Source organism: Balaenoptera borealis, assembly GCF_965194805.1.
Source record: "Balaenoptera borealis genome assembly, chromosome: 13".
Taxonomy (NCBI): domain Eukaryota; kingdom Metazoa; phylum Chordata; class Mammalia; order Artiodactyla; family Balaenopteridae; genus Balaenoptera; species Balaenoptera borealis.
The window spans coordinates 1,471,249-1,499,185 of record NC_138870.1 but is presented as its reverse complement, the minus strand read 5'-3'; the positions used below and the strand labels follow the sequence as shown (position 1 = coordinate 1,499,185).

The 27,937-nt window shown below is 58.9% G+C and overlaps 2 protein-coding genes across 7 annotated transcripts; one reads left to right on the top strand and one right to left on the bottom strand.

Annotated features, from left to right (window-relative positions):
• The first annotated feature begins 91 nt into the window (after window positions 1–91).
• Window positions 92–18,454, top strand: IL17RA (interleukin 17 receptor A). Of its 6 annotated transcripts, XM_082350489.1 has the most exons (12): window positions 93–419; window positions 6,276–6,300; window positions 6,957–7,103; window positions 7,807–7,919; window positions 9,424–9,550; window positions 11,180–11,227; window positions 11,348–11,511; window positions 12,113–12,196; window positions 12,430–12,526; window positions 14,989–15,090; window positions 16,363–16,404; window positions 16,943–18,454. In XM_082350489.1, exons 1-12 carry the CDS (start codon window positions 270–272, stop codon window positions 18,385–18,387), a joined length of 2,544 nt encoding a protein of 847 aa, XP_082206615.1. In that variant the 5' UTR covers window positions 93–269; the 3' UTR covers window positions 18,388–18,454. The 6 variants fall into 6 exon arrangements, with proteins under 6 accessions (XP_082206616.1, XP_082206618.1, XP_082206617.1 ...); XM_082350490.1 differs by lacking the exon at window positions 12,113–12,196 and having other exon boundaries at window positions 92–419; XM_082350492.1 differs by lacking the exon at window positions 14,989–15,090 and having other exon boundaries at window positions 92–419; window positions 12,430–12,514.
• Window positions 18,455–22,920: 4,466 nt separating this feature from the next.
• Window positions 22,921–26,968, bottom strand: TMEM121B (transmembrane protein 121B). The gene is made up of 2 exons (XM_082350504.1): window positions 25,222–26,968; window positions 22,921–22,984 (listed from the first exon to the last, which is right to left on the bottom strand). The coding sequence occupies exon 1, from the start codon at window positions 26,846–26,848 to the stop codon at window positions 25,310–25,312; it is 1,539 nt and encodes a 512-aa protein (XP_082206630.1). The 5' UTR covers window positions 26,849–26,968; the 3' UTR covers window positions 22,921–22,984; window positions 25,222–25,309.
• Between the last annotated feature and the right edge of the window lie 969 nt (window positions 26,969–27,937).

The window sequence follows — 27,937 nt, the reverse complement described above, 5'->3', positions numbered from 1 at the left end:
GAGCTCGGGGAGGAGCTCGGGGAGGAGCTCGGGGAGGAGCCCGGGAGGAGCGCGGGGAGGAGCGCGCACCTGGGACGCACGTCGGGGAGGGACCCGCGGAAGGACTGTGCTGGCCCGAGCCCTCCCCTCTGCGCGGCCCGCCCGGGGCAGGGCTGGAAGCCGGAAGCGGACGCGAGGGAGCTAACTCGGGACTCAGACGAGTGGAAGCCAGGGGCGCGCCCTCGCTGCGCCCCCAGCCCGGGCGCGAGCCCTCCGCGAAGGCCGGGGCCATGGGGGCTCCGCGCCGCCGGCCGCGCGCGTCCCAGGGGTCCCCGCCGGTGCCGTCGCTCCTGCTTCTCCTCCTGCTCCTGTGCGCCCCGGGCCTGGGTCGCGCCTCCCCGAGGCTCTTGGACCACCCGGCGCCCGTGTGCACCCAGCAGGTGAGACCCCGACGCATCCCGGGGGGCGGGGGCCGAGGGCCGGGGGCGCGGGGTTGCCGAGTGACTGGAGGTCCGCGCGGGGTCTCGGGGGCTCCGAGGCTTGGGCACAGAGCGGGCCGCCGTGGGGAGGACTCCCGGAGAGGCGGGAGTTGCTCTGCGGACCTGGGAAGACACGGAGTTTGCTGGGAAAGATCGCGCAGCGCCGGTTGCACAACCTGGGCCAGCGTCCCAGCGCGGGGGTGGGGGGGCGGGGGGCGCCTCCGCGGGGGGCCCACACTTGAGGAGGGACTCGGAGGAGGCGCGACCCGCCGGAGGCGGGGCGCGCTGGTTAGTAAAGGGTGGGGAGGGGCCTAGGGAGGGCGAGGCGGGAGCAGACCCGGTTCCAGCCCGGGTCCTGGAACCCTCCTCCGCCGGAGCCCGCGCCTCGGGGATCCCGCGACCGCAGCGCCTGGCGCACGGGCCCCGGGGCTGCGGCGGCAGCTTCCGGGGAGAGTTGTGAGGGCAGAGCGATGACCCCTCCGGCGCGAGCCCTGGGGACCGCGCGAACCCTCAGGACGCCGCCCCTGCGGCCGCCACCGCCCGGGTCTGGGGTCCCGCTGGTCTGTATACGCCGGGCAGCTGCTCCGCTGTGCCCACAGGAAGCGACACACCCACCGCCGGGTAGTGGCCTTGGGGTGGAAGCCCGGCTTAAGGGAAAAGAGACAGACACTGTTGTGCGCACACACACACACACACACACACACACACACTCCGTCCTCCCCCCTCCGCTCCTCTTGTTTTCCTCGGCCCACTCCCCTCTGCCACTGGCGCTAAGAAATAACCCTCAGTATCTGAGTCAGAGGATGTGAAACAACCGAAGCGGTATTTCTCCTGACCTAATTTTGTCGAGGATTCACCACAAGAGGGTGGAGGAGGGTCAGCGACTGTTTAACAGAAACTTTTCTTTTAACGTGAATGATTTGGGGACCGTCCTTGTGACTCCCACTCCTGGGCAAAGCGTGGGACCCGCTCAGCAGGTCCTTCGCTTGGACTCGGTTCATTTCTCGATGGCCACTTGCCAGGCGCCTGCAACATACAAGGTCCTGAAACGACAGAGACACACTCCCTGATGACCGGAGGGGCGGTGAGTCACCCAGGAGCCTGCAGCGCGTGCTCTCTGTGCAGCTAGTGAGTGTACAGAATTCCAGGGAAAAGAGAAACTCCTGCAGCCTAGGGCGTTCTTTGTGGCAGAGAAGACACTTGGGCGGCCCTCCAAGACAGAGGTCTGGAGCGTTCCAGGAGGTGGAAAGCGCTGAGCCAAGGCCCATGGGTGGGCAGGATGAGGACTGGGGGGTCTGAGTGGCAGGAAAGTGAGAGAAGCCTCGGGAAATAAGGGAGGGGCTCCCCTGAGCTGTGCTGAAAGGGCTTGACCTCAGTTGCTCAGCGGGAACAGGGGCTCGGCCTGATGGGGGTGTGGGGTTAGCAGAGAGGGATCCCCTGGCAGATTCGTCTGCACTCCCCCGGCTCTGCCTTCCCGCCCCCGCCGTACACCTGGCCACAGACACACGCCCCCCACGGCCCACGGCTGCCCTGAAAAGAGAGGAGCAACACCCTCCAGATTTCTCTCCCTCCACTGGCGCTTCAGTGGATAGAGCACCACGTAGTGTCAGGGGAAGCCCACACTTGACCCCGGAGGACCTGGGTTTGCATCCTGGCTTCACCACCTACAGCCCAGTGCTGCAAGCGCAGGACATGGGGGCTGACAGATGATTGTGGACCGAAAGGATGAAGGGGAGGGTGGGCAGATGAATGACGAAGCCAGCTCTGCCCACGAAGCAGTGACAGGCGGAGACCAAGCAAGGTTGGTTCTGGTTGCTTGGATTTAGCGCCTCAAAACCCAGGGGACTCTGAGTGGCCCCCCCCCCATCCAATCCTTACTGGAGAAACTGTGTTTCCCTGGGGGACCCTTCCCACCTGGGCCTTCTCAGCTTCCCATGACCATGACCGCCAGCCCAGAAGAAAGCCTGCAACTTGGAGCTGGTCGGTGGGAGTGTTAACGCAGAAGTTTCTAGACAGGATGTGTGTTCCTTACAAATTCTTCTTTTCCCCAAGCACTTGCAGCTCTGACTGGGGGTGGAACAGCCGCGGGTTTAACCCCACCTTCTGGTCGCCAGAGCTTTCGACTGTGCCCCTCCCCGAGTGTCAAGTTGTGTCGTGTGGGCACCGGGCAGTAAGGGCTGCGGCCAGTGCTGGCAGCATCACCGCAGAGTCCATGGGCTCCTCCGCTGGCTGCCAGCCTCTGTCTGAGATGTGCCGGACAGCACATAGCATCAGCAGCAGGAGGGGACGTGGCTGAGGCAGACCTGGGCCTTGGGTGGAGCTTCTCTCTCAGCCGCCCTGCAGCCCTGGCCAGTCCCTCCACCGCTGTGACCCAATGCTCCCGGCCATTCGGGGATGACTCTCGCCTCGCGGGATCGTGGGGAGGGCACATAACACGCTGGGCGGACCAGGGGCTTGTGCGCTGGGTGTGCTGGGGCATGAACAGTGACCTGCAGCTTCATGCAGCCCCTGCGCCGGGGGTGACAGGCATACCTTCATTCAGAGCTCTCGACGGGCTGCCGGGCCGGCACCATTCACCTGTCTCGGAGACGTTAGGCGGCCGGCCAGGGTGGACCAAAGCAGAGCTGTGTGTGACCGCCCAGCCCTCTTCTCTCTACCAGGCTCTTGTTGATGTCCGTGGAATTGTCTGAGTCCTTCCTTGTAATCTTCACCACCGCGGATGGAGAGGGTGGGCCCACCCGTTGTGAGCGCCCCTTTTTATGTAGAGGCCGCGTGGCTGTTATTAAGAGCGGGGTTCTGAAGCCAAACTGCACGGGTTTGAGTGTCAGCTCTGTGGAGCCTTGGGCCACTTAGCTGACCTCCCTGTGCCTCAGTTTTGTCATGAGTAAAAAGGGCATGATGGTACCGACCTCATAGGACCGTTGTTAGGATTAAATGAGACGTGTGTACAAAGCGTTAGCGTGACGCCTGGCACAGAAGGAGAGCTCGGTGAACACTGGCCACTGCCGTCATCTTCATCACCGTGGGCATCCCCTCTTGGGTTTCTGCAGGAGGCCCTGACGTAGTGCTGTTCACAAGCTCATAAATAATGTTCTGATCCTACTGCTTTTTGAAACAAAGACATGAGGGGTGATTTTTTGGAGGGGAATAAAGCAGGATCTGTCCTGGTGGTATCCAGAGAAGATCCTGAATGCATTTTTTTACACGATTGAAAACATTACGTTAATGTAAATTCCTCATAGAAATTAAATTATAAGAAGAAAAAGTCTGCTGTGCCTTCCCCTAAACAAATTCATGTTTTCATTTGTCTGTCTCACATTTTAATCCTTTCCTTTGTTTGGAGTAATGTCATAGATGAAATTCTACCTTTTAATTAACTCTTATCAAGGTGATATATGGTGATCCTTTTAAAATGGTACAAAGATGTTTAAAACAAAACCCAGCAGGTCCCTGCACCCCCCCCACAACCCCTAAAACAGTTCCCCAAAGAGGATCACTTATACTAGTTCTAGTTATTTCTTCTGGCATTTGCCTCCATACTTCTAAATGTACTTATATTGTTATTCTTCATTTGTCAGTTTTAGATATTACCTACTGACTTATAATAGATGAAAATTTAAATTTCTTACATTACCTCCTCCCACTGCTTCCCCTCCCAGTCTTTCCATTGTGGTTCTATCAGTGGTCAGTGTTTTTTTGTTTGTCTGTTTTATTTGGTTGCACTGGGTCTTACGGGTCTTAGTTTCGGCAGGCAGGCTCCTTAGTTGTGAGTCACCAGCTCCTTAGTTGTGGCATGCAGGCTCCTTAGTTGTGGCATGCAAACTTTTAGTTGCGGCATGCATGTGGGATCTAGTTCCCTGACCAGGGATCGAACCTGGGCCCCGTGCATTGGGAGCGTGGAGTCTTAGCCACTGTGCCACCAAGGAAGTCCCAATGGTCAGTGTTTATACTATAACAAATGCTAATCTTCACTGCTGAGGCAAGTACATGTGCTTTGGTTGTATTTCTTTTCTGGTATAATTTCTCTTTCCTCCTGGAGATGATAATTCCTTTCATTCTTCACTTCCATAATTTTCCATGTAACTAATGTTGGTTTTCTTCTATGAGATTTTGTCATATGTGTTTGTCATATGTCAGATATTCAGATATTTGTCATATGTCACATATTCCATCAGTTTCATTCTGTATTCTCCAACCCCAGCCTGGACCGATTACTCCCCAGGCCTGCGGCAGTGGGTCAGTCTTCCTTCTCAGAGGTTAACTCCCTCATTTTGCTGGAGCATATCCCGCAGTTTCCTAAGAAAAAGTATGAGGGTGTGAGAGGTATAGATAGATGAATCGATTTTTTTTTTTAAGTCTTTATGTGTCTGAAAATGTCTTTATTCTCCCCTCACACTTTTTTGATAGTTTGGCTGGGTATAAAAATCGCAGGTTAAAGATACTTTTCCCTCAGGATTTTTAAGGCACTGCTTTGCTGCCTTCCAGCCCACAGCACAGATGCTAAGAAAGCCGATGCCACTCTGATTCCTCTCTGTTGCCTATTTTTTTTCTCTCTGTAAACATTATGATTTTCTTTTCACTCCTGGTATTCCAGAAGTCTCATGATGGGCCTTGGTCTAGGTCTTTTTTTCATTTGCTGTGAAGGCCATTCAGTGGACCTTTTTAATATGGAAATTATCAGTTCTAGAATTTCTTTTTCTTTTCTTTTTAATTTCTTCCCTCTATTTTCTGTGTAATCTTCTTCTGGAAATCTAGTTAATCATGTCTTATCATTCCTGAATTGATTCTCTAAATATTCATATATTGTTTCTCCTGTTTCTGTTTGTATTTGTTCTACTTTTGGAGAAATTTCCTGAATTTTATAGCCCAGTCCTTCTGTGGAATTTTTTATTTTCAAGATTCGTTTTTATTCTCTGCTTGCTCATTTTTCCACAGTACCCTGTCCTTCTCATGTGGATGAAGTGTCCTCTCTTATTTCTTTGAAACTGTTATATTTTGTTTGTTTTAATTTTATCCTGTTCCCAGCATTGTCTTATTTCCTCCAAGAGCTTTTTTTTTTTTTTTTTAATTTGGGGGGTTTTAACCTATTTTTCATACAGGAAATCCTTCTTAAATATCTGGTACCCTTTGGCTGTCTGAGAATATTTCAAGACTGAGGTCCTAAAAGCTGACTGGATGCCCTGTGTAGATGGGCGTTTTGATCTCTGAACTTACTGTAAGGGTCAGGCTGGTGGTGAACGTGGCCTGTCTGTTGGGCAACTCTCAGATGTCGAAATCCAGAGGTCTTTTCTCTGGGCTTGGCTGCCAGCATTCTTTTTTTTTTTTTTTTTTTTTTTGGCTGTGCTGGGTCTTCATTGTGGCACCTCTGGTTGTGGTGCACAGGCTTCTCTAGTTGCGGCACTCGGGCTCAGTAGCGGCATGCAGGCTTAGTTGCGGTATGTGGGATCTTAGTTCCCCGAGCAGGGATCGAACCCAGGCCCCCATGCATTGGGAGTGTGGCGTCTTAACCACTGGACCACCAGGGAAGTCCCCATGCCAGCATTCTGAGATCAGGGCAGGGAAAGAGGCTAAGGTGCCTCCCAGCTCCTAAAAGCACTCAGAAAATTCCAGTTCCATTTGCCATGTGCTATGCCCACTTCTCACCCTGTGTCTCCTCAGTTGACAGGAGAGAAGTGCGGTCCCCCCTGAGAGTGTCCCTCAAAGAGAGAGGGAGGGTGCCTGCGTTTCATTCTTGAGAATGAGCCCGGGGACGCCAGAGCCCAGCTTGTGGATTCAAGTTCTTTCTTGTCTGTAATTACCTGCCTCTCTTTTCCGCAGGGGCTGAACTGCATCGTCAAGAACAGTAAGTCACCGGTTTTTGTTTTTCTCATGTTGCCGCGATGGAGCGCTGACCCCGTGCTGAGCTGACGAGGGTCCCAGCCCCCAGCGAGGACCCCTGAGATTTGGGGCCGCATCTGCACCTCCGTCAAGGACGTTCATCGCACAGCAGTCAGGATGGGAGGCGCAGGCCTGTCATTAGGATTTTCTCTGGGGTGCTGCCCTGGTGAATCTGTAATACGACTCTTTTGCCAGAGCTGTCACCGTGAAGTGGGCGACATCTGGGGTGGGACCTTGTTTTGTGTTTTAATTCAAGGAGGAGGCGCACAGTTCAAGTGTCTGTGCTCATTAGGGACCCCTGCACGTAACAATAGAGCAGCTCTTATAGTTGCCCCACTCTCCTGCCCCACTTCCAGCCACTGCTTCCTCTCAAAGCCAAGGGCATGCTTTGTCATCTCTCCTAAGGTGCCCTTTAGACATCAGAGCTTTGCCGTGACCCCAGACAGGCATCAGGAAAGCGAGCAGGGCTGGGCAGCTGAGAGCACAGCCGCGGTCTCAGGGTCACGGCCTGACCGTGAAGGCCTGGGTCCCTGGACCCCCGCGAGGTGTCTTCTTTGGTCTGCATCTTTGGTTTCTTGCAGAGCCTGCAAGCCTCTGATTTCTGCCTTTCCTGGCCCCCAGGTACCTGCCTGGACGACACCTGGATCCACCCTCGAAACCTGACCCCCTCGTCCCCCAAAGACGTTCAGACCCAGCTGTGCTTTGCCCGCACGCAGCAAGGACAGCTGCTCCCTGTGGTTCACATCGAGTGGACACTTCAGACAGATGGTGAGTGGGCGTCTGGAAGTGCTGCCCACCTCCGGGTGAACCCACAGATTGGACCACCCGGCCCTCCCCCCAGACTCAGAACTGGGCTCCCAGCCCTGTGCTCAGACACGAGGGGCCATTTAGTGAGAGGACCCATCGTTTCAGGCAGTGAGTCCTTTTTCAGTGTTTTGATGTTAACCCACCATCCTTCAAGGAAGGCCTTTCTTCAGCCTAAAATCTTCATCACCCTGGAAAAGGCGTCAGGTCGTGAATTATCTGACTGCAGGGCTGGCCCTCCTGACAGCAGTGCCCCAACCTCTCAGGGGTGGATCTGTGCACAGAGCTGGGAAGACGGGGTGACCAGGGCCTCCAGACCTGTGGACGGCCTGGGGGAGTCCTCTTCCTGAGGCTCCAGCCCCGCTGGCTGCTGCGTCCTCTTCAAGTTCAGGGACGCCCCTTTGACACCCACGCCGTGTCGCCAATGCCCTAGCCACGAATTTGCAAAGCTTTCGCTTCTAGCCCTGGGTAAAGCGTTGCTGTCCGTGTCCAGCAGGGGTAGCTGTCCACGAGGCAGTGGCTAATCCAGCCCAAAGGGAGCTGGAAGGAGCAGAAGCAGAGGGTGGGTAAGACAGGCAAGCGTCCCAGATGGGACGGGACCCCCCACCCCGACGGTTAGTCATCCTTGCTCTGCAGCTGCGGCCCCTCTCCTCCCTCTGTCCTGCAGCCAGCATCCTCTACCTGGAGGGGGCGGAACTGTCCGTCCTGCAGCTGAACACCAACGAACGTCTGTGTGTCAAGTTTGAGTTTCTGTCCACACTGAGGCATCATCACAAGCGGGTAAGACTCCAGCCGGGGCGGTGGGCGGGGGAGGGCGGGGATGGTGGTGACCGTGGGGAGCAGGACACGCACGCGTGCGCGCACACACGCACACACACACACACCCCGCTCTTCCTTCCAACCTTACGTTGCTGCTCACTGTTGCGGCTCCGCGACCTACGCCTGCCGTCCTGCCCTGTACCTGGGTCAGCCCGGGGCCTCCAGGAGGAGAGGCTCTGCCCAGACCAGAGCTGCCGTGGTTTCTGCTGCAGTTGCTGCTCCTTTTGCTGCTCAGAGCCGGAAGTGGCTTCTCTTTGAGTTTGGTTGAAGCACTGATGCTCAGCGCGTGGTCCCAGGACGAGCAGCATGACCTGGGAGCTGTTAGAAATGCAGGTTCTAGGGCCCCACCCAGACTTCCTGAATCAGAGGCTGGGGGTGTTTAAACAGCAGCAGTTGGTGGTGACAAGCCATCCAGGTGGTCCTGACCCAGGCTCATCTGAACACTGCTGCTTTACCTCTGAAAAGTGGCCACTGGCAGGGCTCCCACAAACACAAGCAGCAAAGACAGATCCCCTGTCCCGTGTTTAGTGGGGACCCCCAAACTACTGCTGGAGGATGGTGAGGACCAGGGACCCCCACGTGGTCCACCAGGGAAGTTGGAGTCAGTGTGTGTCACCTGCACCATCCAGAAAGTGTTTGCACAACAAAGATGCTGTCAGGCCTGGGCAGGTGGGCAGGGGGGGGACCTCATAGCCTTCTCGCTGCACTTTTGTGCTCCAGGACATTCTCAGGAGATCCCTGGCTTTCCCATTTAAGGAGGCAGAGTCACTTAACAAGTAGTTTTTAGCTGCCCGTTGTGTGCTCTGGAGTTGGAGAGGGCCGATGGGGGAGGGGGCTCTTTCGTCTTTCCCCAAATTCTCTTGCTTTTGGCCCCCACTGTCTCCTGATGAGGCCAGATCTAGGTTTTTTAAAATAGGCAAGAAAGGGACTTCCCTGGTGGCGTAGTGGTTAAGAATCCGCCTGCCAATGCAGGGGACACAGGTTCAAGCCCTGGTCCGGGAAGATCCCACATGCCGCGGAGCAGCTAAGCCCATGTGCCACAACTACTGAGCCTGCGCTCTAGAGCCTGCGAGCCACAACTGCTGAGCCCACATGCCACAACTACTGAAGCCCACGCGCCTAGAGCCCATGGTCTGCAACAAGAGAAGCCACTGCAATGAGAAGCCCGTGCCCCGCAACCAAGAGTAGCCCCCGCTCGCCGCAACTAGAGGAAGCCCGTACGCGGCAACAAAGACCCAACGCAGCCAAAAATAAAATTAATTAATTAATAAAAAATAATAATTATAAGCAAGAAAGACCAGAAGAAACAAAGAACAGAGAAACAGATGCTTCCGATTTGGGAGCTTGCTGTAGTGGATGTTTTCTCCCTCTTTTGACTGATCCTTTGGGGGTGGATGGGGTGGACTTTGGGCCCAGGTGGGTGAGAGCCGTGACCTGTTTGCCCTCCCCTTCTCCCATCTCCTAGTGGCGTTTTGCCTTCAGCCACTTCGTGGTGGAACCCGGCCAGGAGTACGAGGTGACCGTCCACCACCTGCCTAAGCCCATCCCTGATGGGGACCCAAACCACCAGTCCAGAAACTTCCTGGTGCCCGGTAAGAGCGCCCTCCCCAGCCTTCCCTTCACCCCTCGCTCTGCAGTCAGCCTGTGGGGTGGGACCCACGGGACAAACAGGTGCAGGGCCAGGTTCTTTGCTGAGTGGCCGCAGCCTCCACTCCCTGAAGGCGGAGCCTGTTCTTGCGACACAAACGGTGAGTGTTGGTCCACGACCCCAGGAGCTTCACGGGACCCGGAGTCCCTCTGCGTGGCTGAAGACGCACGTTTCCTGCCCAGAACGTGTCAGGAACACAAGCCAGGCCCAGGAGAGCTGTGGCCCTGCTCCCAGCCCCGCCCCAGCTCTCAGTTCCTCGTTCTTTCCCCACATCCCACCTGCATTTATCCCACGCCTTCCTTCCCCTCTTGCCACTACTCCCTCCCCCTGGGAGGCCTGGCGGGCTCATCTTACAAGCGTCATTTGATGTGTGTGCACCTCGGGGGTGCATCTCTGTTCTCCCCAGCGTCTCTGCCACTGCCTGCCTTTCTCACTGTTCAGAGCCAAGCACACCTAGACGCCCAGCCCCTTGAGGACAGGGCCTGGACCCCGCACCCGCCTGTGCAGCCTCCAGACCCTCACAAATGGCCCTGCGTGTGGGAGGTGATCGGGAAATGCTTGTTGAAGACTTCTTCATCTCCAGGGCACCCCCTGCTCACACATGTGCACACATGCATACTCATATACGTGCACATGCACACAGATGCACACGCACATACACATGCACACGCACATACACATGCACACACACACACACGTGCGCACACGATCTGTTCGCCCGGCTTTCTTGCCCCTCGTGTCACTCCCTGCTCCCTGACATTCCATCATCTTGACATATTCGTGACGTGATACTACGCTATTTGCTTTTACGGTCTCTCCTGCTGGAACGTCATCCTCGGAGGGCAGGGACTTTGTCTCACTCACCGCTGTATCTCCAGGGCCTGGCACACACTGGGGGCTCAGCCAGTATTTGTCAAATGAGTGACCCCCCCCCGCCCCCTCCCCTGTCCCTAAAGCGGACTGGCGCAGCCCCTGTCACTCGCAGTGGTTCACGCCTCTCACGTGCCTTCTGAAACCAAAGTAAAAAGTTGCAGTCAAGGAAATGGAGGGATCGAGAAGACATCTCCAGAGGAGTGGTCCTCACGGGGTCCCTGGGTCCGCAGCACCACGGAATCAACCGGGGAACTTGTCAGAAATGCAGCTTCCCAGGCCCACCCCAGAGGGGCTGAACCCAAGACTACTGTGAGGACAGGGGAGAGTTGGGGAAATGCTGCCGTTTGCTGAGGGGGACACAGTCCGTCTCTCCTCAAGGGCAGAGGCGGCTCTGGAGAGGGAGCCCCCGGGGAGAGCGAGCAGGAGTGGACCAGGACCCCTCGGTCCCAGAGCAAGTCCAGGGAGCTTGCACCTGGATCTAGAAGGTTCCTGGAGGGAGGAGGGCTGAGACGGCCAGGGCGGTCCCAGGCCTGTGGGGCCTCTGGCCCATGGCAGTGTCCGTCCTGGGGCGTCTGTGAAGGGCCGGCTTTGAACAGGCTCCTCAGAGGCACAGGGTGGTTCCCTCTGCTGTCCGAGGCGCTGTAGGAGCCAACCTTCCAAGGGAGGCGCGCTAACGGTTGCCCTTTTTCCCGGTCCACAGACTGCGAGGACCCCAGGATGAAGATCACCACGCCCTGCGTGAGCTCAGGTAGCTGTGGCGGGCAGCCTTGGGGGGGGCTTTACCTGGGTGCAGACGCACACATGCACACCTGCACGTATGCTCGCCCACCCCCTCACTCCCGGCCACGTCTGTGCCCCCGTGGGACAGGCAGCCTGTGGGACCCCAGCCTCACTGTGGAGACCCTCGAGGCCCGCCAGCTGCGGCTGAGCTTCACCCCGTGGAACGAGTCCACCAAATACCAGATCCTGCTGGACAGCTTTCTACCCGCGGAGAACCGGAGCTGCTTCCAGCGCGTCATGGATCTGACCGTGGTAACCGCTCCCTCTGCCGCTCTCCTAACCCTCCAGCTTGGCTCAGAGACACCTCTCCAAGCCTCGAAGCCCAGGCGCTCAGGCTGCGCTGGAGGGCGTGACCTGGGCCGCGCTTCCCCCTTCCCATGTGTGACTGGAGTGTGGCTGGCCTGTGGCTGGTGTGTGTCTGGAGTGTGACTGGCGTGTCGGCGCTCCGACAGCTGACGGCACGGCTGTCTCTGCCCTGCGCGCCCCGCCCTCTGTCCTCCCCTCCCCCACGTTCTCCTGGTCCTCTTTTTGTTTAGCTTTGTTAATTCCATTATTGCAAAAAGGATTCGAAGACTTTAAAATGTGGAAATGAAGACAAAGGGAAGTAGAGGTGAGGGAATAAGATGATGCCAGGGTAGGGCCAGTGCAGGACACGCGTGTCTGTCCCCAAGATCCCCAGCGGCCAAAGCCAAGAGGGGCAGCTGGGTGCTGGATGCAGTCCTGAGTCAACACACCCACGGCCCTGGGGAGGGGTCGCTCCTCCCGGAGTGGGACCCGCCAGCCTCTCTCCCCGGCGCCTCCTGGGGGTGCATCCCAGCAGAGGCCAGGGCCTCACTGTCCCTCTATCCTGCAGCCTGCACAGGAGGCCACCCGGCAGTGCTGCAACGTCACGCTCACCCTGCCAGACCTCAGCTGGTGCTGCCGTCACCACGTGCAGGTGGGGAGCGGGGTGGAGACGGGGTGGGCGCAGGTGCAGGTGGGCAGCTCATGCTCCCCAGGGACCCAGCACCGCTACCTCCTGGGATTTCCTGCCCGGCCCCCGGCTTCACCTGGGCAGGGCCCTTTGCCCCCTCCTGCCCAGCAGCTGCGGGGACGTCCTGGAGGGGCCGGCGGGGTCCGAGGTGTGCCCACATCCCCCCTGCCTTTCATCCCTGCGCTCTGTCCTCGCAGATCCAGCCCTTCTTCAGCAGCTGCCTCAACGACTGCCTCCGACACTCGGTGGCCGTGCCCTGCCCAGAGGTCCTGCACACCCCAGGTGAGACGCACAGTTGCTGGGGGCACACCCGGGGGGGAGGGTGGGTGAAGGTCAGAAGCCCGACCCGAACCCTGACGTGGTCCTGGGGCGGGGACGGCCTTTGTTAACTGTGTGGCCTTGGGCAAAGCACTTAACCTTTCAAAACCTCCGTGACTCGAAAAATGGGGATTCTTCTTGTCATAGTTACAGTTAAGGACCATGTAGTGAACAGCGTGCTCTAACGTGTCCATTTCTAATTCTCACAAACTGTGAGTCATAGTGCTGCCTGCTAAGTACTGTACACTAGGTACTATGCACTGTAGTGCTGTGTGCTATGTACTGTGTACTAGGTACTGGGTACTGTGCACCACAGTATAGGTACTGTGTACTATAGAGCTAAGTGTATTTTACTGAGCACTGTGTACTAAGTACTATGTACTGGGTTCTGGGTACTATATACTTTGTACTAAGTGTGTACTGTGTACTAAGTACTGTGTACCTTATACTGAGTGCTGTGTACTAAGTACTATGTACTGGGTTCTGGGTACTGTATACTTTGTACTAAGTGTGTACTGTGTACTAAGTACTGTGTACCTTATACTGAGTGCTGTGTACTAAGTACTATGTACTGGGTTCTGGGTACTATATACTTTGTACTAAGTGTGTACTGTGTACTAAGTACTGTGTACCTTATACTGAGTGCTGTGTACTAAGTACTATGTACTGGGTTCTGGGTACTATATACTTTGTACTAAGTGTGTACTGTGTACTAAGTACTGTGTACCTTATACTGAGTGCTGTGTACTAAGTACTATGTACTGGGTTCTGGGTACTATATACTTTGTCCTAAGTGTGTACTGTGTACTAAGTACTGTGTACCTTATACTGAGTGCTGTGTACTAAGTACTATGTACTGGGTTCTGGGTACTATATACTTTGTCCTAAGTGTGTACTGTGTACTAAGTACTGTGTACCTTATACTGAGTGCTGTGTACTAAGTACTATGTACTGGGTTCTGGGTACTATATACTTTGTACTAAGTGTGTACTGTGTACTAAGTACTGTGTACCTTATACTGAGTGCTGTGTACTAAGTACTATGTACTGGGTTCTGGGTACTGTATACTTTGTACTAAGTGTGTGCTGTGTACTAAGTACTGTGTACCTTATACTGAGTGCTGTGTACTAAGTACTATGTACTGGGTTCTGGGTACTGTATACTTTGTACTAAGTGTGTACTGTGTACTAAGTACTGTGTACCTTATACTGAGTGCTGTGTACTAAGTACTATGTACTGGGTTCTGGGTACTGTATACTTTGTACTAAGTGTGTGCTGTGTACTAAGTACTGTGTACCTTATACTGAGTGCTGTGTACTAAGTACTATGTACTGGGTTCTGGGTACTGTATACTTTGTACTAAGTGTGTACTGTGTACTAAGTACTGTGTACCTTATACTGAGTGCTGTGTACTAAGTACTATGTACTGGGTTCTGGGTACTGTATACTTTGTACTAAGTGTGTGCTGTGTACTAAGTACTGTGTACCTTATACTGAGTGCTGTGTACTAAGTACTATGTACTGGGTTCTGGGTACTGTATACTTTGTACTAAGTGTGTACTGTGTACTAAGTACTGTGTACCTTATACTGAGTGCTGTGTACTAAGTACTATGTACTGGGTTCTGGGTACTGTATACTTTGTACTAAGTGTGTACTGTGTACTAAGTACTGTGTACCTTATACTGAGTGCTGTGTACTAAGTACTGTGCACTATGCACTGTGTACTATGTAACATACACCATGAAGCGGAGACTCCCTTCGCCAGGTTCATAGGTGAGGAAACTGAGGCACAGAGATGTCAGGCACCTTGTCCAAGGTCACACACCGAGGAAGTGGCAGAGCCCCGGTTCTGACCTGAGACCCCGGCGTGCTGCCCACTCCCCGTTCAGAAGCCTCCTGCAGCCAGACGCCAGTCAAAAAGCCGCGGGCATTGCACTGGCCTGGACGGAACCCGGCCTCCCGGTGGAGGCGGGTGTCTCCCAGTAGGCCACCAGCTCAGGTGTCCCCTGTAGGTGTGTCGCTAAGTTTAATAACCTGTACCAAGGGCTGGGTGTCGGGCCAGGCCGTCAGCAGGCCCCGGCACGCGGGTGGTGGGTGTGGTGACCGCTGCTAGTAACTGAGAGTCTGTCCCCTGGTTCTCATTGCAGACGGCGTCAAAGGTAAGGCCGACTCCTCCCAGGCTCTGCCGCCTCGCGACACAGAGGTCCCTGCCGTCCTGCAGCAGAGCCAGGCAGAAGGCCTGCACCAGGAGGCGGCCCTGGGTGGCGGGACCACGGCCCGTCTTGGTGTCAGGGAGGACCCCCCGGGGTGGGCGGTGGGTTGAGGACCCCAGGGCTGACACAGCAGAGAGGGCAGCTCAGGGAGGGCAGCGGGCGGGCCCCCGGGGCTGGTGTCGCAGGCCTCCCTGCTGCGCCATCACGCTGTTCTCCTGCCACAGACTACGTGCCCCTGTGGGTCTCCGGGTGCATCCCCGGCCTCTCCATCCTGCTGGTGGGTTCCGTCATCCTGCTGGTCGTCTGCATGGCCTGGCGGCTGCCGGGTAAGGGCAGGGGCTGTGGGCCCACCTGGGGCTTCCCCTCTGCCCCGCCCCTCTTCCTGTGCCCCTTCTCGCTGCACCAGCTGGGAGACTGTGCTCACAGCCCCACGCACCCCCGCCCTTCCGCCTGTTAATAAGCATCGGTTCCCTCCGGCCGCGGCCCTCTCTGGCCACGATCTAAGCAGGAGAGAACATGGGTCTTCGGGGTGGGGACTTAGCCTCTCCCTGCCCCTCTACGACCCCGATCTGGGAGGCCGTTTCCCCTGTGGCCACAGCTCATGCCGGGGAAGATCACCAGCCGGGCGCGAGACCTGTCGAGAGGGTCCTTCTGCAGAGGTTCCCTGGGAGGGTCCAGCCGTCCAGGTCTCTGCAGGTGTCGGGAGGCCGTCTGCTTCTCGTGCTGCACGTCTGACCTTTTCCCGAAGTGCCCGCTCCTCGGGGCGAGGGAGGAACTCAAGAGTTCTAGGCAGAGGCCCGAAGGGTGGGGCTTGAAATCAAGGTTCCAAACGTACGCGTCGGCCGCATGGCTCTGGTGGTCAGCCCTGCTCCACAGGGCCCTTCACCGCATCCAGGACGGAGTGGGCACTTAAGCACGCTGGTTTACCTCGTCACCCTCAGGATACCAGCAGGAGGGACGTCCCTGGCGGTTCAGTGCTTAGGTCTCCTCACTCTCATTGCCAAGGGTCTGGCTTCACTCTCTGGTTGGGGAACTAAGATCCCACGAGCCGCGAGGCACAGCCAAAAAAAAAAAATACCAGGAGGAAATTTAAGGAGCCCAGTGGCTCTACTTCTGGAGGCATCTCAGAAGACTTTTGCCTCCTGAAAGGACACGTCTGGGGAAGGGGCTTTCCCTGAAGGGGAGCTCTGCTTGGGGATGGCCACTGTTGGGGTGTAACCTCCCAGGCACCATTCTGGGGGTCCCAGCCGTGTCAGTGCTGCAGAATACTTGTGACCCAGCTGGTGGGGTGTACCGGGCACTTCACACACAGACCCATTTCACAGAGGAAGAAACTGAGTTTCAGAGGCGTTGATACCTCCTGCAGGTCACACAGCGGTCATGGGAGGGACGGTCTCCCTGCAGAGGCCCAGAGCGTCTAAGAAGTGCTGCCTCGACCCCTCCCTTGGTCGGGAGTGGGGCAGAGCTCCCAGCAGGTGCCCCTGTGAGCTGGTCCCTGTTTCTCTTCCAAAAGAGCCGTTCTGAGCCATCTTGTAAGATTTGTGCTTCCTGCAAGGACACTTCTGGAGTATTACTTCTGGCATTTCTTTTCCTTTCAGGGTCCCATCACAGAAAATATGAAAACGGCACCAGATGCACAGGTGGGCACCTCCCGGTTTGGGCGGCCTGGGTTTGGGGTGAGTCTGTTCGCAGCGGCCTGGAGGCGCTACGCGGTCAGCTCCTGTCCCTCGGGAGATGGCACCTGCCGGGGACCCACCTCTAGCTCCAAACAGAGGGGACCTCAAACAGCGAGGCTGGGCTTACAGTTGCTCATGGCTGAACGAGGAGGGGAAGGTAAAGGCACCGTGTTTTGTGAAAAGAGGTCCTCCCGAAAGCAGCTGTGTGTATTCCATAAACGGGCCTTTGTGTCTTGTAAGAAAAAAAGCAATTTTAATTAACATGTAGGCTAAAGGCCAGATAAAAAAATGAGAGAGAGACTCTTTTCCCCGAAGGCACAGGCTGTTTTGCAGGCAGCCGGCACAGGCAAGGAAGCCACCTTGGGCTTATTCTGAGGTCTCGGCTGCATTTTTGGGGCTCGGGAGTCTTCCGGCCAGCCGGACGGGGCTGTCCCCGGCCTGTGGTGTGTGGTCAGCGCCGACATGCCTGACCCCTCGGCCTGGCTTCCCTTGTTTCCCTCAGACGTCCTGCCCGCTGCCACCAGCCTGAGCCCCCCACCCTTGAAGCCCAGGAAGGTGTGGATCGTTTACTCGGCCGATCACCCCCTCTACGTGGACGTGGTCCTAAAGTTCACCCAGTTCCTGCTCACCGTGTGCGGCACCGAAGTGGCCCTCGACCTGCTGGAGGAACAGGCCATCTCGGAGGCGGGGGTCATGACCTGGGTGGGCCGCCGGAAGCAGGAAGTGGTGGAGGGCAACTCCAAGGTCATCGTCCTGTGCTCCCGAGGCACCCGGGCCAAGTGGCAGGCCATTCTCGGCGGGGAGGACGCCACCGTCCAGCTTCGCTGTGACCGCGGGAAGCCCGCGGGGGACCTGTTCACGGCGGCCATGAACATGATCCTGCCGGACTTCAAGAGGCCGGCCTGCTTCGGCACCTACATCGTCTGCTACTTCAGTGACATCAGCTGCAAGGCCGACATCCCCGAGCTCTTCAACATCACCTCCTGCTACGCGCTCATGGACAAGTTTGAGGAGGTCTACTTCCGCATCCAGGACCTGGAGATGTTCGGGCCGGGCCGCATGCACCGCGTCGGGGTGCTCACGGCCCAGAACTACCTGCAGAGCCCCGGCGGCCAGCAGCTCCGCGAGGCCGTGCAGCGCTTCCGACGCTGGCAGGCCCAGTGCCCCGACTGGTTCCAGCTCGAGAACCTCTGCTCGGCAGACGACCAGGACCTCCCGTCCCTGGATGAGGAGGCCTTCGAGGAGCCGCCGCCGGGAGGAGGGATCGTCCGGCAGGAGCCGCTGGTGCTGGAACCCGCCTCCCAGGGCAGCCTGCTGGTGGAGCTGCTCCTCGCGGGGGACAGAGGGGGCCCATCGCGGCTGGAGCCCCAGCCTTGGCCCCAGGAGCAGCCGGCGGCCCAGACGCTCCAGACCATGGTGGTCCCGGTGGACAGGGCCCCTCCGGCGCAGGCGGTGGAGCCCGTGCCTCAGGCCGTCAGGAGCGGTGCCGCCAGCCGGCTGGCCCTGGCTGGGGGAGACGAGGCCCGCCCGCTCCTGGGCGGCTGGGGCCCTGGGCGGAACAGCATCCTCTTCCTCCCCGTGCACCCCGAGGACCCGCCCGTCCGCAGCAGCCCCGCGGGGCGGCCGGACGGCTCCGTGCTGCCGCCCCCGCAGCAGAGCCCGAGCTGCCAGGACATGCGCGCACCCCCTGGGGAGGAGCAGCGGCGGTCGGTGCAGTCGGACCAGGGCTACATCTCCAGGAGCTCCCCGCAGCTCCCGGACGACGACGACGGGGACCGGGGCGGGGGGCCGGGCGCGCAGCCGCTGTATCCCGAGGGCCTGGAGAGCCTGCGGCGCCTGCAGCTGCAGCTCTTCCTCCAGGAGCTCCGCAAGAACCCTGGCCTGGAGCCCAAGGGGCCGCCGCGTGGAGCCTCCCCCGCCCAGGGCGGTGAGCACGTGTGTCCGTAGGTGTGCACGTGTGGACGTGTGTATGCTCGTGTGTGAGACGTGTACCTTTAAAACATAAACACCTTGACTCTGTCCCCTTAACCTTTCTTCCCGTGACCGTCCCCACGAGAATCCACAGCCTGTTCCTAGGAGCTAATGGCAGTGTCCTTGGGTGTCCGTCATGCGTTCCTTCAGCCTTTATTTTGTGCCCGGCATTGCCCTGACCATCAAGGAGCTGCCCGTCCAGTGAGAGGGACGGGGTAGCACATGGGGTGGGGCGCGAGATGCAGAGGCTGCCAGAAGCTCGCCCGGGGCCGTGAAGTCTGCAGAAGGGGCGCCCGGCCCAGGGAGAAGCTTCTGGAGGAGGACATGTCTGAGCCGAAGGAGCAGCTCGTTTCCCGGGCCGAGGGCCGCAGGCGAGCGGGGCAGGGCTGTAACCGAGCCTGCCGCGGAAGGCGAGGCAGTGGGCGCAGCCCGGGGAGGCCTCGGGGCCAGGCTGGGTGTGGCTGGGGCTCCTTCACCAGGATGAATTGCTGCCGTCAGGAGGCTGAGGGCCAAACACACTCAGTCATTTTCGGAAAGAGACCAGATAGAAGTGAGGGTCGTGGCCCCTGACGGCATCAGCAGAGCCTGAGCCCACGCGTGGCCTCGGTCAGCGGGAGACCTACGGCCAAGGATTCTTTCGGGGCTGCAGGCTGGGCCCCTGGGCTGCAGCCCCCGAGCTCGGGAAGCACAGGGAGCCCCCAGCCCTGTGCACATTGGGGTCCCCCCCTGGGATTGAGGGTTCTCTTTGCCTGTACCTGAGTCCTGAACTGGAGCTCCAGGCTCCTGCCCAGAGGAGAGGATTCTGAAGTTCGGTGGGAAATCAGATACCAGGGTGTGTGCACGCACGCGTGTGAAAGAGCTCATCAATGAAAGAATGAATAAATTTGTTAACTCAGGTTAGAATTCCTGGCGGTCGTGTCACACGTTGCTATAGGTCAAGAAGTTCCTAGTGGCAGAGGCCTTTCTCGTGGTGAGATTGTGCCTGGTAGCAGCAGGCCTTCGAGGCCCAGGCCCCGGGCGGTGCATAGCTCACAGCCAGCCCGCAGGTAGCAAAGGACCAGGTGCGGGAGTGCTATAGACTGGCGTCCGTGTCCCCCCCAGATCCTTAGGTTGACACCTAATCCCCAATGTGATGGTGTTGGGGAGGACCTCTGGGAGGAGGTGAGGGCATGGGTGGGGCCTCGTGGACGGGACGAGTGCCCTTATAGGAGACCCCACAGGGCCCCCTCGCCCTTCTGCCGTGCGAGGACACAGCGAGACGGCCGCCTGTGGAGCAGGAATCTGCCGGCACCTTGACCTTGGACTTCCAGTCTCCAGCACCGTGAGGGGTGTTTCTGTCGTTGATAAGCTGCCCAGTCTGCAGTGTTCCGTTACAGCAGCCCGAACGGACTAAGACGGGGACAGAGGAGCTGAGCCTCCCCATCCACCAGCCTCTGAGGCGCCACCCCTCTGATGATGCAGGTGGGTGTCATTGGGTCCAGGCTCCCACAGGCTTTCTGGGACGGTCCCCCTGCTTCCAGTCAGCGCATGTTCAACGTGCAGAGTGTGGATTCCGCAGCTGGAGCCGGGGCTCTGCCTTGTGGCAGGATGGCCAGCCCACGTGGTCCTGGTCCCGGGAGCACACTCTCCATTTGGATCGCCTTCCCCACAGACCTCAGATTCTTGCTTTGCTGGCCTTTGAGGCCAGATGTCCCCAATTGGCATTGTCCACTATGTTCCCTTTATCAGCAGGGCTCCTGCCTTTTTTCCTAACAGCTTTACTGAGATAGGATTCACAGCTCATACAACTCACCATGGACCCTGTACAGTTCAAGGCTTTAGGGGCTCAGAGTTCAGCAACCTTCAGCATAATCAGTTTTGGAACATTTTTCTTATGCCCCCAAAGAAACCCAGCCCCTAAGCCCCTAATCATCACCCCAACCCCCAACCTCCCGTCACTAGGCAAGCACTAATCTCCCTTCCGTGGTGTGCCTGTGTGGACATGGCGGGTGTGAACGGAGTTGTGAAGTTCCCCAGGTGCTCAACCTTGTTCCGCCCACTCCCCCTCCCCCTCCCCCAGAGCCCCCAGTCTCACACTGGTCTCAGCTGGCCGCAAGTGCTGGAGACTCCGTCAGCCTGAACGTGGTGTCAGCTGTTTGCCAAACACCGAGAGCATCAAGTGTGAATAAGGCCAGGCCTCTCTTCTCGTGCTGTTCTGAACCTCGGCTAATAAAATCCTGCCTCACCCAGAGAGGTCCTCCAAGAGCCCATGTCCTGTGGTCTGTGACCGCCACCCCTGGACTCCTCTCCTGGACAGAGTGACAGAAGGGACTCGAGGAGGCAGGAGGACCCCCGGCCACATGACCCTCGTGGATGTCCACGGGTTTTCCTGTAGGAAGACGAGGAATGATTATGTGGGGCTATGGACCTTGCCGGATTCGTTGGTTCTGAATCAGCTTCTCTTTTCTGCTCAGGAAGGTCCTCAGGTTTTGAAGGGTGTTTTGCTCATCACTTAAATATCCACTCAGCAGGTTGAGCTGGGCCTCTGAACGCCGGGTGTGATGGATTTTACTGATTTCCTGCTTACCTTTGAATCAGAAAGAAGAGAGAGTGCGATGCTCACAGAACGACCGCGGTTTCCATCCTACAGCCTTTGCGCTCCGCGGGGGGCAGTCTCCCCTCCCAGGTAAACAACGGAGAGGCCTTCCTGCGAAGACCTGCCCGGTGAGGGCCCAAGCGTACTGACCAGCCTTGCCTGTCAGAGGAACGGGGAAGGATGGGAGAAGTCTAGTCCAATGCTCCCCATACCCAGGCACCCTTTCCTGGGGGGAGTCACCTTCTGTTCTTCACGCCTAAGTGTGACTCAGCGCCCTGGCTCCTTCCCTTCCTGAGAAGAGAGTCCGCCTGCAGCCTGACTGGGGGCCTGCGGGACTCACAGGATGTGAATCCAGCCCCTGCTCTTTAGCCAGAACCTGACATCGAAAGGGAAGCCACATCCGAAGGCTGCCCGCGGCCGACGGACATGGTTCAGACCCGGATTCCCTTCCTGACCGCAGTGCAGCCTCCAGCAAGTGGCTCCATCCTTCTGGGCTCGGGGCTGCAGGGCCAGACTCACCCGACACGACCTCCCCTCTTGAGCAGGCGACGGGCAGCTCAGCCACGAGGAACGTCGTCAGGGTGGTCACCTTACCGTCCATCCGCATTTAGGGAGAAATGAAGACACGGTCTTTGCTGTTCTGAAACTATTGTACGTGTTAAGTTTTGTCCCCATTACGATTGTGAATGTCTTGACGGAAAGGACCGTTTTTGCACATATCGCCCCATTACCGCAGCCTGTGAAGGAGGGGACATCGCTGCTGTCTTATAAGTGAGGGACGGCCCTGGAGGCCAGGTGGTGCCAGCGCCCAGCTGGGGGGCAGGCAGGGCAAGCGAGGCGGGCCCTTGGCCTCACCGTTTGAATAGCGCCTGAACAGTGCCGGCTGTTTCTGTGCTAAAGAACAACGACCGTAGTCTTTTTTTAAAATTTATTTTTGGCTGCGTTGGGTCTTCGTTGTTGCGGCGAGCGGGGGCTTCTCTTGTTGCAGAGCACGGGCTCTAGAGCACAGGCTCAGTAGTTGTGGCACACGAACTTAATTGCCTCATGGCATGTGGGATCTTCCTGGACCAGGGCTCGAACCCATGTCCCGTGCATTGGCAGGCGGATTCTTAACCACTGCGCCACTAGGGAAGTCCAACCGTAGTCTTATTTTTGTGCAGACCCCATGTTCTCTTAGACTCCCCAGACCCCATTGTGTTGAAAACAAACAAGCATGGCCTGTTCTCCTTCGTGATAAGAATTCATGCTCCTGGCTGGGGAGAGAAGGGCAGAGTATTTAAAAAGTCGTTTCTCAGCCTTTCCCCCTCTAACAAGTTATTCTCAGGAAGAAGGAGTGAGAGCCCAGGAGCTGGGGAATCACCCTCGGGCTGAGAGCCCAGGGGACTTGGCTCTGTTGAGGAAGCCTGGCTGGGCCACACCAGGCTGGCCGGGTCAAGGCCAACGCCGCTTCCTCAAGAGCCCGCCAACCGCCTGGAAGGAAGTAGCCAAGGTGCACCCATAATGTTAACACAGACCTGCAAAATGATGACAGATGTCACGGTGACATTTAAGAGTTGAGTAAGGAAACCAGGACAGGAAAGATCTTAAAACAAACCACACAGGAAGCTTGTCACAAGTCTCAAGTTTTTTATTTTCAGAACAGAAGCTGGTTTTATTTTTAAAAAGAGAAGGAGAAAAGAACGTGATAAATGCCAGCGAGGTGCCACTTCCGTCCTCCAGGCTCTGACTGCCAGCTCGCTCTCTTCCACAAAAACACATGGACTCGGAGGTGTCCTTAGAGAAGGTCTGGTCCAAGCCCTTTCCAAAAAGATAAGGGAGTCCGAGGCTCAGGGGAGGACGGCCTGACCTGCCCAACGTTGGAGGCGGGCAGCCCGGGACCCGAGCCCAGCTGCTTCTCCTCCGTGACCTGCACGGCGGGCGCGGGCCCGGGGACGGCGTGCCTCCCGCCTGCTAGGCACACCACAGCATCTCTGGCTGGACCCCGCACTACAGGTGTTCCTAGAAAACAAGAAAAATGAAACTTTCGGGGCATTTCTTTTTGTGAATGGGGCAAGGGAAGTAAGTAAAAGGACTCAAGAAAAACACCCCAGAAGGCAGGGGCTGACCCCCTGAGCACAAGGGCTGGCACCAAGTGTCGTGAAGAGGACATCTGTCCTGGGGTGAGTGGGGCTGGCAGCCGGACCGGAACAGGCCTGGCCTCCGCCAGACCAGCCGGGTGCCGGCAAGTGCAGCTCATCGGAACCCACCACAGCCTCCCACCAGAATACCCGACACCCTGGAGATGTCGCAGCAGCGGTCACTCAGCAGGGAGACGGCCATCCAAACAGGAGAAGGGGTGGGGCAGGGGGCCGGCCTGGGGCCATGGCTCGGACACAAAGTCCTTCTCAATCACTGAGATTAGGTAGCAGAGAAACAGCAAAGCTGGAGAGAGGGTGTGGGAACAGAGGGAGCAGCTCCTGGGTCCCCCAGGGTCTGGGCCCCAGAACTTTGACCACATGGAATTCAAAGGGCAAGAAGAGGGGTCCTGGGGAGGAGAGAAGGCAGGAAAAGAACAATTAGTTGCAAAATCCAACCAGCTGATCCTGGACCTGGTGTGCAAGGGGCTGGGAGCAGGGACGTTGAGTGCAAACATGTTTCTCCCTCCCCGCCCCCCCCACGAGAGCAGGGAGGCTCAGGCCATCAGCCCCGTCTGTGTCTCTGTCTTCTGTCAACAAGCCCCCAAGAAATTGAGAGAGAGGAGGCCCAAGTGCAAAACGGAGGCCCAGAAAGCAAAAGTCACTGAAGCTAGTGGGTGACAGAGTCAAAGCTACAACCCATGACTTCTGGCCCTTTGTCCAGAGTTTATTACACCACACAAAGCTCTCCAGGCACAAGGAGGGAGGGAAACAGATTCCTACAACCTCCCCCAGCCCCATACTACTGCAGGGTGGAGGGGAGTAGGTACCCCTGGCCTGGCTCTCAACTCTTCCTGCACTCTGACCTCCCCCCAAAATACTCATCCTGCCTCAAAGATGCTGAGAGAGGTCCTACATCAAGACTGTACATGGGCAACCCCCGGATGTGCCCTGTCACTAGGGAGGGAGGCTGGGCCGAGTGGGGCTTAGCCACCCTACTCCATGCAGCATGCCTTTTCCCTAGAGACTCCTGTGACCAGAGCAGAGGACAAAGGTCACCACCGCCCTTTCTGATGTACACCATGCTTCCTAAAGGAAGGACAGGTGGGGAGGTGGATTTCCGACTCTTGCGGGCCCATGGGAGGCCCAGCTTACGTGGTTTTCTATCCAGAAACCCCACCAAAGCTGTTCTGAGCCAAGATCTGACCCAGCCAGCAACCAGCTGCAGGAAGGATAGGAGTTATGGGCACAGAGGGAGGGAGAGAGGGAGGGCAGCCAATGGCTGACCCTCCACAGACCCTGTAGTAACACTGGCACCGAACCCCAGCTGGATCCAGTGGCCACGTTGAATGCAACATCTGAGTATTTGTCATTTTTTGCAAGCAGCATCAGTGTGTGATGCGACACAAGTGGAAAGCACGGAGGTAGAAACACCCAAGAAAGGGTGTAGTTTGGTCCTTAGAGTATGGACCCTCCCCTCCCCCCAGCTGAGAGGAAAGGAGTGGCATTGAGGAAGATCCTGGGTGAGCTTCTCCCTCGGAGGAGGGCCACTGGGCAGCCCCCAGGAGCCCAGCTCTGTCTGGGAATTCATGGCCACAGATCCGGGTAGGAATGAGGAGTGTGTGGTGGGGAGGACCGGGCCTCCCCAGATCTCCTGCTGATTGTGAGGGGCACAGGGTGGACACGAGGAAACAACACACGCGTGCACGTGCGCGCACACACACACACACACACACACACACAGACTTTGCATCTGCCATCTGGAAGAAATGCAATGGACACATCAGAGGAGCATGGGATTCTGGGTCATTTCAAGGTGTGGGTCAAGGACCACTAACCACAGCCTAAAAGAAGCTGGCACGCCCAAGCAAGGGGGGTGGCCGAAGGCCCTGGGTCCCCCTTTCCTCCATTCTCCCCCGCAAGGGAGAGGAGTTAGGGTGAGGCGGGAGAAGCAAGAAGCAGAGGTGCCCCGCCCCTGGAGGCCAGGATCGGGGAAGGGCGTCGAGAGGAGAAGAGAGCCGGCGACCCTCCCCCCTCTCTTTAGCGGCTGTCTCCTTCCAAGCAGTCTTGACCCAAGGGGTTCAGAGGGGAGCGCTGGCTCTCAGCCCTGTTAACAGTTACCTCCCCCAAACAGAGGCTGATGCAGTCTGGGTGAGGGAAGGTCGCAGGGAGCGGGGTCTCCCAACTCCAGAGCAAGCCCCCAGACCCCTCAGTTTTGGGAAGCCACAGCCAGGGTGTTGACGTAGCCGTGGGCGCCCCCCTCGTCCTCCGAGACGCAGTGGCCCAGCTGGGGGGCTCCCGGCGCCGACGGGGCGGAGGGCGGAGCGCCGTAGCCCACCCAGGCCCGACTCGGGGACGCTGGGGGCTCCCTGTCCCAGCAGCCCTCCAGGGCCTCCAGGCCGCGGCAGCCGAGGAAGAAGAGGTTCTTGAGCATGAAGACGGAGAGCGGCTGCTGGTAGCTCACGGCCAACAGGCAGCGCAGCGCCAGCAAGGGTACGTCCACGAGGCAGCCGCCCAGCAGGCGCAGCAGGCGGCTGCAGCCTCCCGGCCGCGAGGCCCGGCCCCGGGGCGAGGCGGCAGCGGCGTGGAGCTCGTGGAGCCAGAGCACCGGCGAGGCGAGCGCGAGGAAGTAGGCGGCGAGGAGCAGGTAGCGCAGGTGCGCGGGCAGCGGCGCGCGGCCGTCCAGCATCAGCTCCACCAGGGCGGAGCTGTCCAGCAGGTCCAGGCACGTGCCCAGGAAGCAGCCGGCGGCGCGGTGCCGCTGGGGCTGCAGGAGCAGGGGGCCCGCGGAGCCGGGGGTGGCGCCCGCCTCTCCGATGGCCCGCACCAGGCAGTAGAGCAGCGGCGCCGAGAGCGCCAGGGTGAGGCGGAAGCCTGTGGTGCCGAAGGGCGCGCGCAGCTCGATGAGGTCCAGGATGGACGTGCCCAGGATGAGCACCACCTTGGGCGTGAAGGCGATGGAGTAGATGAGCCAGGCCAGGTAGGCGAAGGCGAACTCGCCGGCCGCGCCGGCCGCCCCCGCCGGCCCCGGGCCGCCCGCGCCCCCGCGGCCGCCGCGCGCCTTGGCCCCGGCAGCGGCGGCGGGGGCGGCGGGCAGGTGCAGGGGCGCGGCGTGCGGGTGGTGCGGGTGGTGGGTGTGCGCGGCGCCCCGACGGCCCCGGCTGTTCTTGGCGAAGAAGATGGCCCAGCCCGCCGCGACCACCAGGTCGGTGGCGACCCAGGAGCACCAGTACAGGTCGGTGACAGCGATGAGGTACACGTCCAGCAGGCCGCCCTGCGCCAGCAGCAGCGCCACGGACAGCGCCTGGTAGCCCCAGCGGCAGCCCGAGCCGGGGGCGCAGCCGCGGCGCCCACCCCCGCGGCCCGGCCGGGCCCGGCGACCGCAGCAGCAGCAACACGAACGGCAGGAGGGGCCGGGGCTGGCGCCGCCCGCGCCCCCGACGGCCCCGGCCACGGCGCCCGCGCCCAGGTCGGCGGCGGTCATGCTACGCGGGGAGGTGGGCGTGGAGGCGCAGGAGGTGGCGGCGCTCCCCGGGGGCCCGGCGGGCACCAGCGGCCTGCTGATGCTGGCGCTCTCGTCGTCGTCCTCCCGCTCGGCGCCCGCGCTGCTGCCGCTGCCGCTGCCGCTGCCGGTGTCGCCGCCGCTGCCGCCGCTGCTGCTGCCCGAGCCGCTCCGGCCGCGCGGGAACCGGGGCTGCAGCCGGGCGGGGGGCGGGGCCGCGCGGGGGGCGCCGGGCGCGGGGCGCATTGTCCTCGGCTCCCTCCCGCCTACCCGGCCGGAGCCGCGCACCGGAGCCGAGCCCCGTGGCCGGGCGCGCGCGGGCTGCTGCCGACGCGCGGTGACGGCGGCGGTGACGGCGCGCGGGGCGGCCCAGCCGAGAGCTGGGGGCGGGGCGGGGAAACCGGGATTGGATTCGGGGCCGGGAGGCGGGAAAGCCCGGCCGCCGTGCAGGCAGGAAGAAGGGGAGGGGTGCCCGGGCGCGGAGTTGGGGCGGGGAGGACGCAGCGTCGGAATCGGAGGGGCGCGATGGGATCCCGGCGGCGGGATGGGAGGTGGTCGGCGAGGTCCCACCAGCTGAACCCCTGGGGCGTTAGGGACCGGGTGGCTTTGGTCTCAGTGTAGACCATGCCTTTGAGCACCAGGCTGAGACCTCTGCAGGCACCAGGGCAGCTTTGGCCTCTACTTCGTCGGGTGCCCTTTCCGCTGGGCCGTCCTGCCTCTCCCTAAGGCCCTTGAAAACCGAAGGAGGAACCAGGCCGCACTGATTACAAGGACCAGGACCGGGAGCCCCAAACATATATTTCTACATATTCATGTGCCCCGCTCTGGGTTCAGTGACCACCCCGGGGGGAGGTACCAATTTCCAGTGAATGGAGCAGCTCTCTGAATATAAATGCTTGGGAAGAAAGGAGCAGTAAAAGAACGGTGCGTGTGGCCCCAGCCAAGCAGGTTTTCAGTATTCTCTGACGTTCTTAAAGCGGGAATGGGAAACAATAGGAAGAGGCAGCTAGCAGAGGAAATTAAACACCTAGAGGTGCCTCCATGGAAACATAGGCCCAAAGCAGCGATGGTGAATGCTACAGACGGGGCCGTGGACGGAAACACAGCAGCCCTGCAGCTACAAGCGCACAGCTCTGTACAACCAAGCCACGGCAGATGTGGGGTTTAGCGCCTGCAGCCCGCCCCGGGCACACACCGGGTCCGTGTCCAGTCGTCATGCAGCCCAGCAGGTGTGGGGGGCAGCTGAGCTCTGGAGTGTGGTCTCAGCTCTGCCGTGTGGCCTGTGTGATCTTGGACCGGTTATTTCACCTCTCTGACCCTAGCTAGGATTATCCA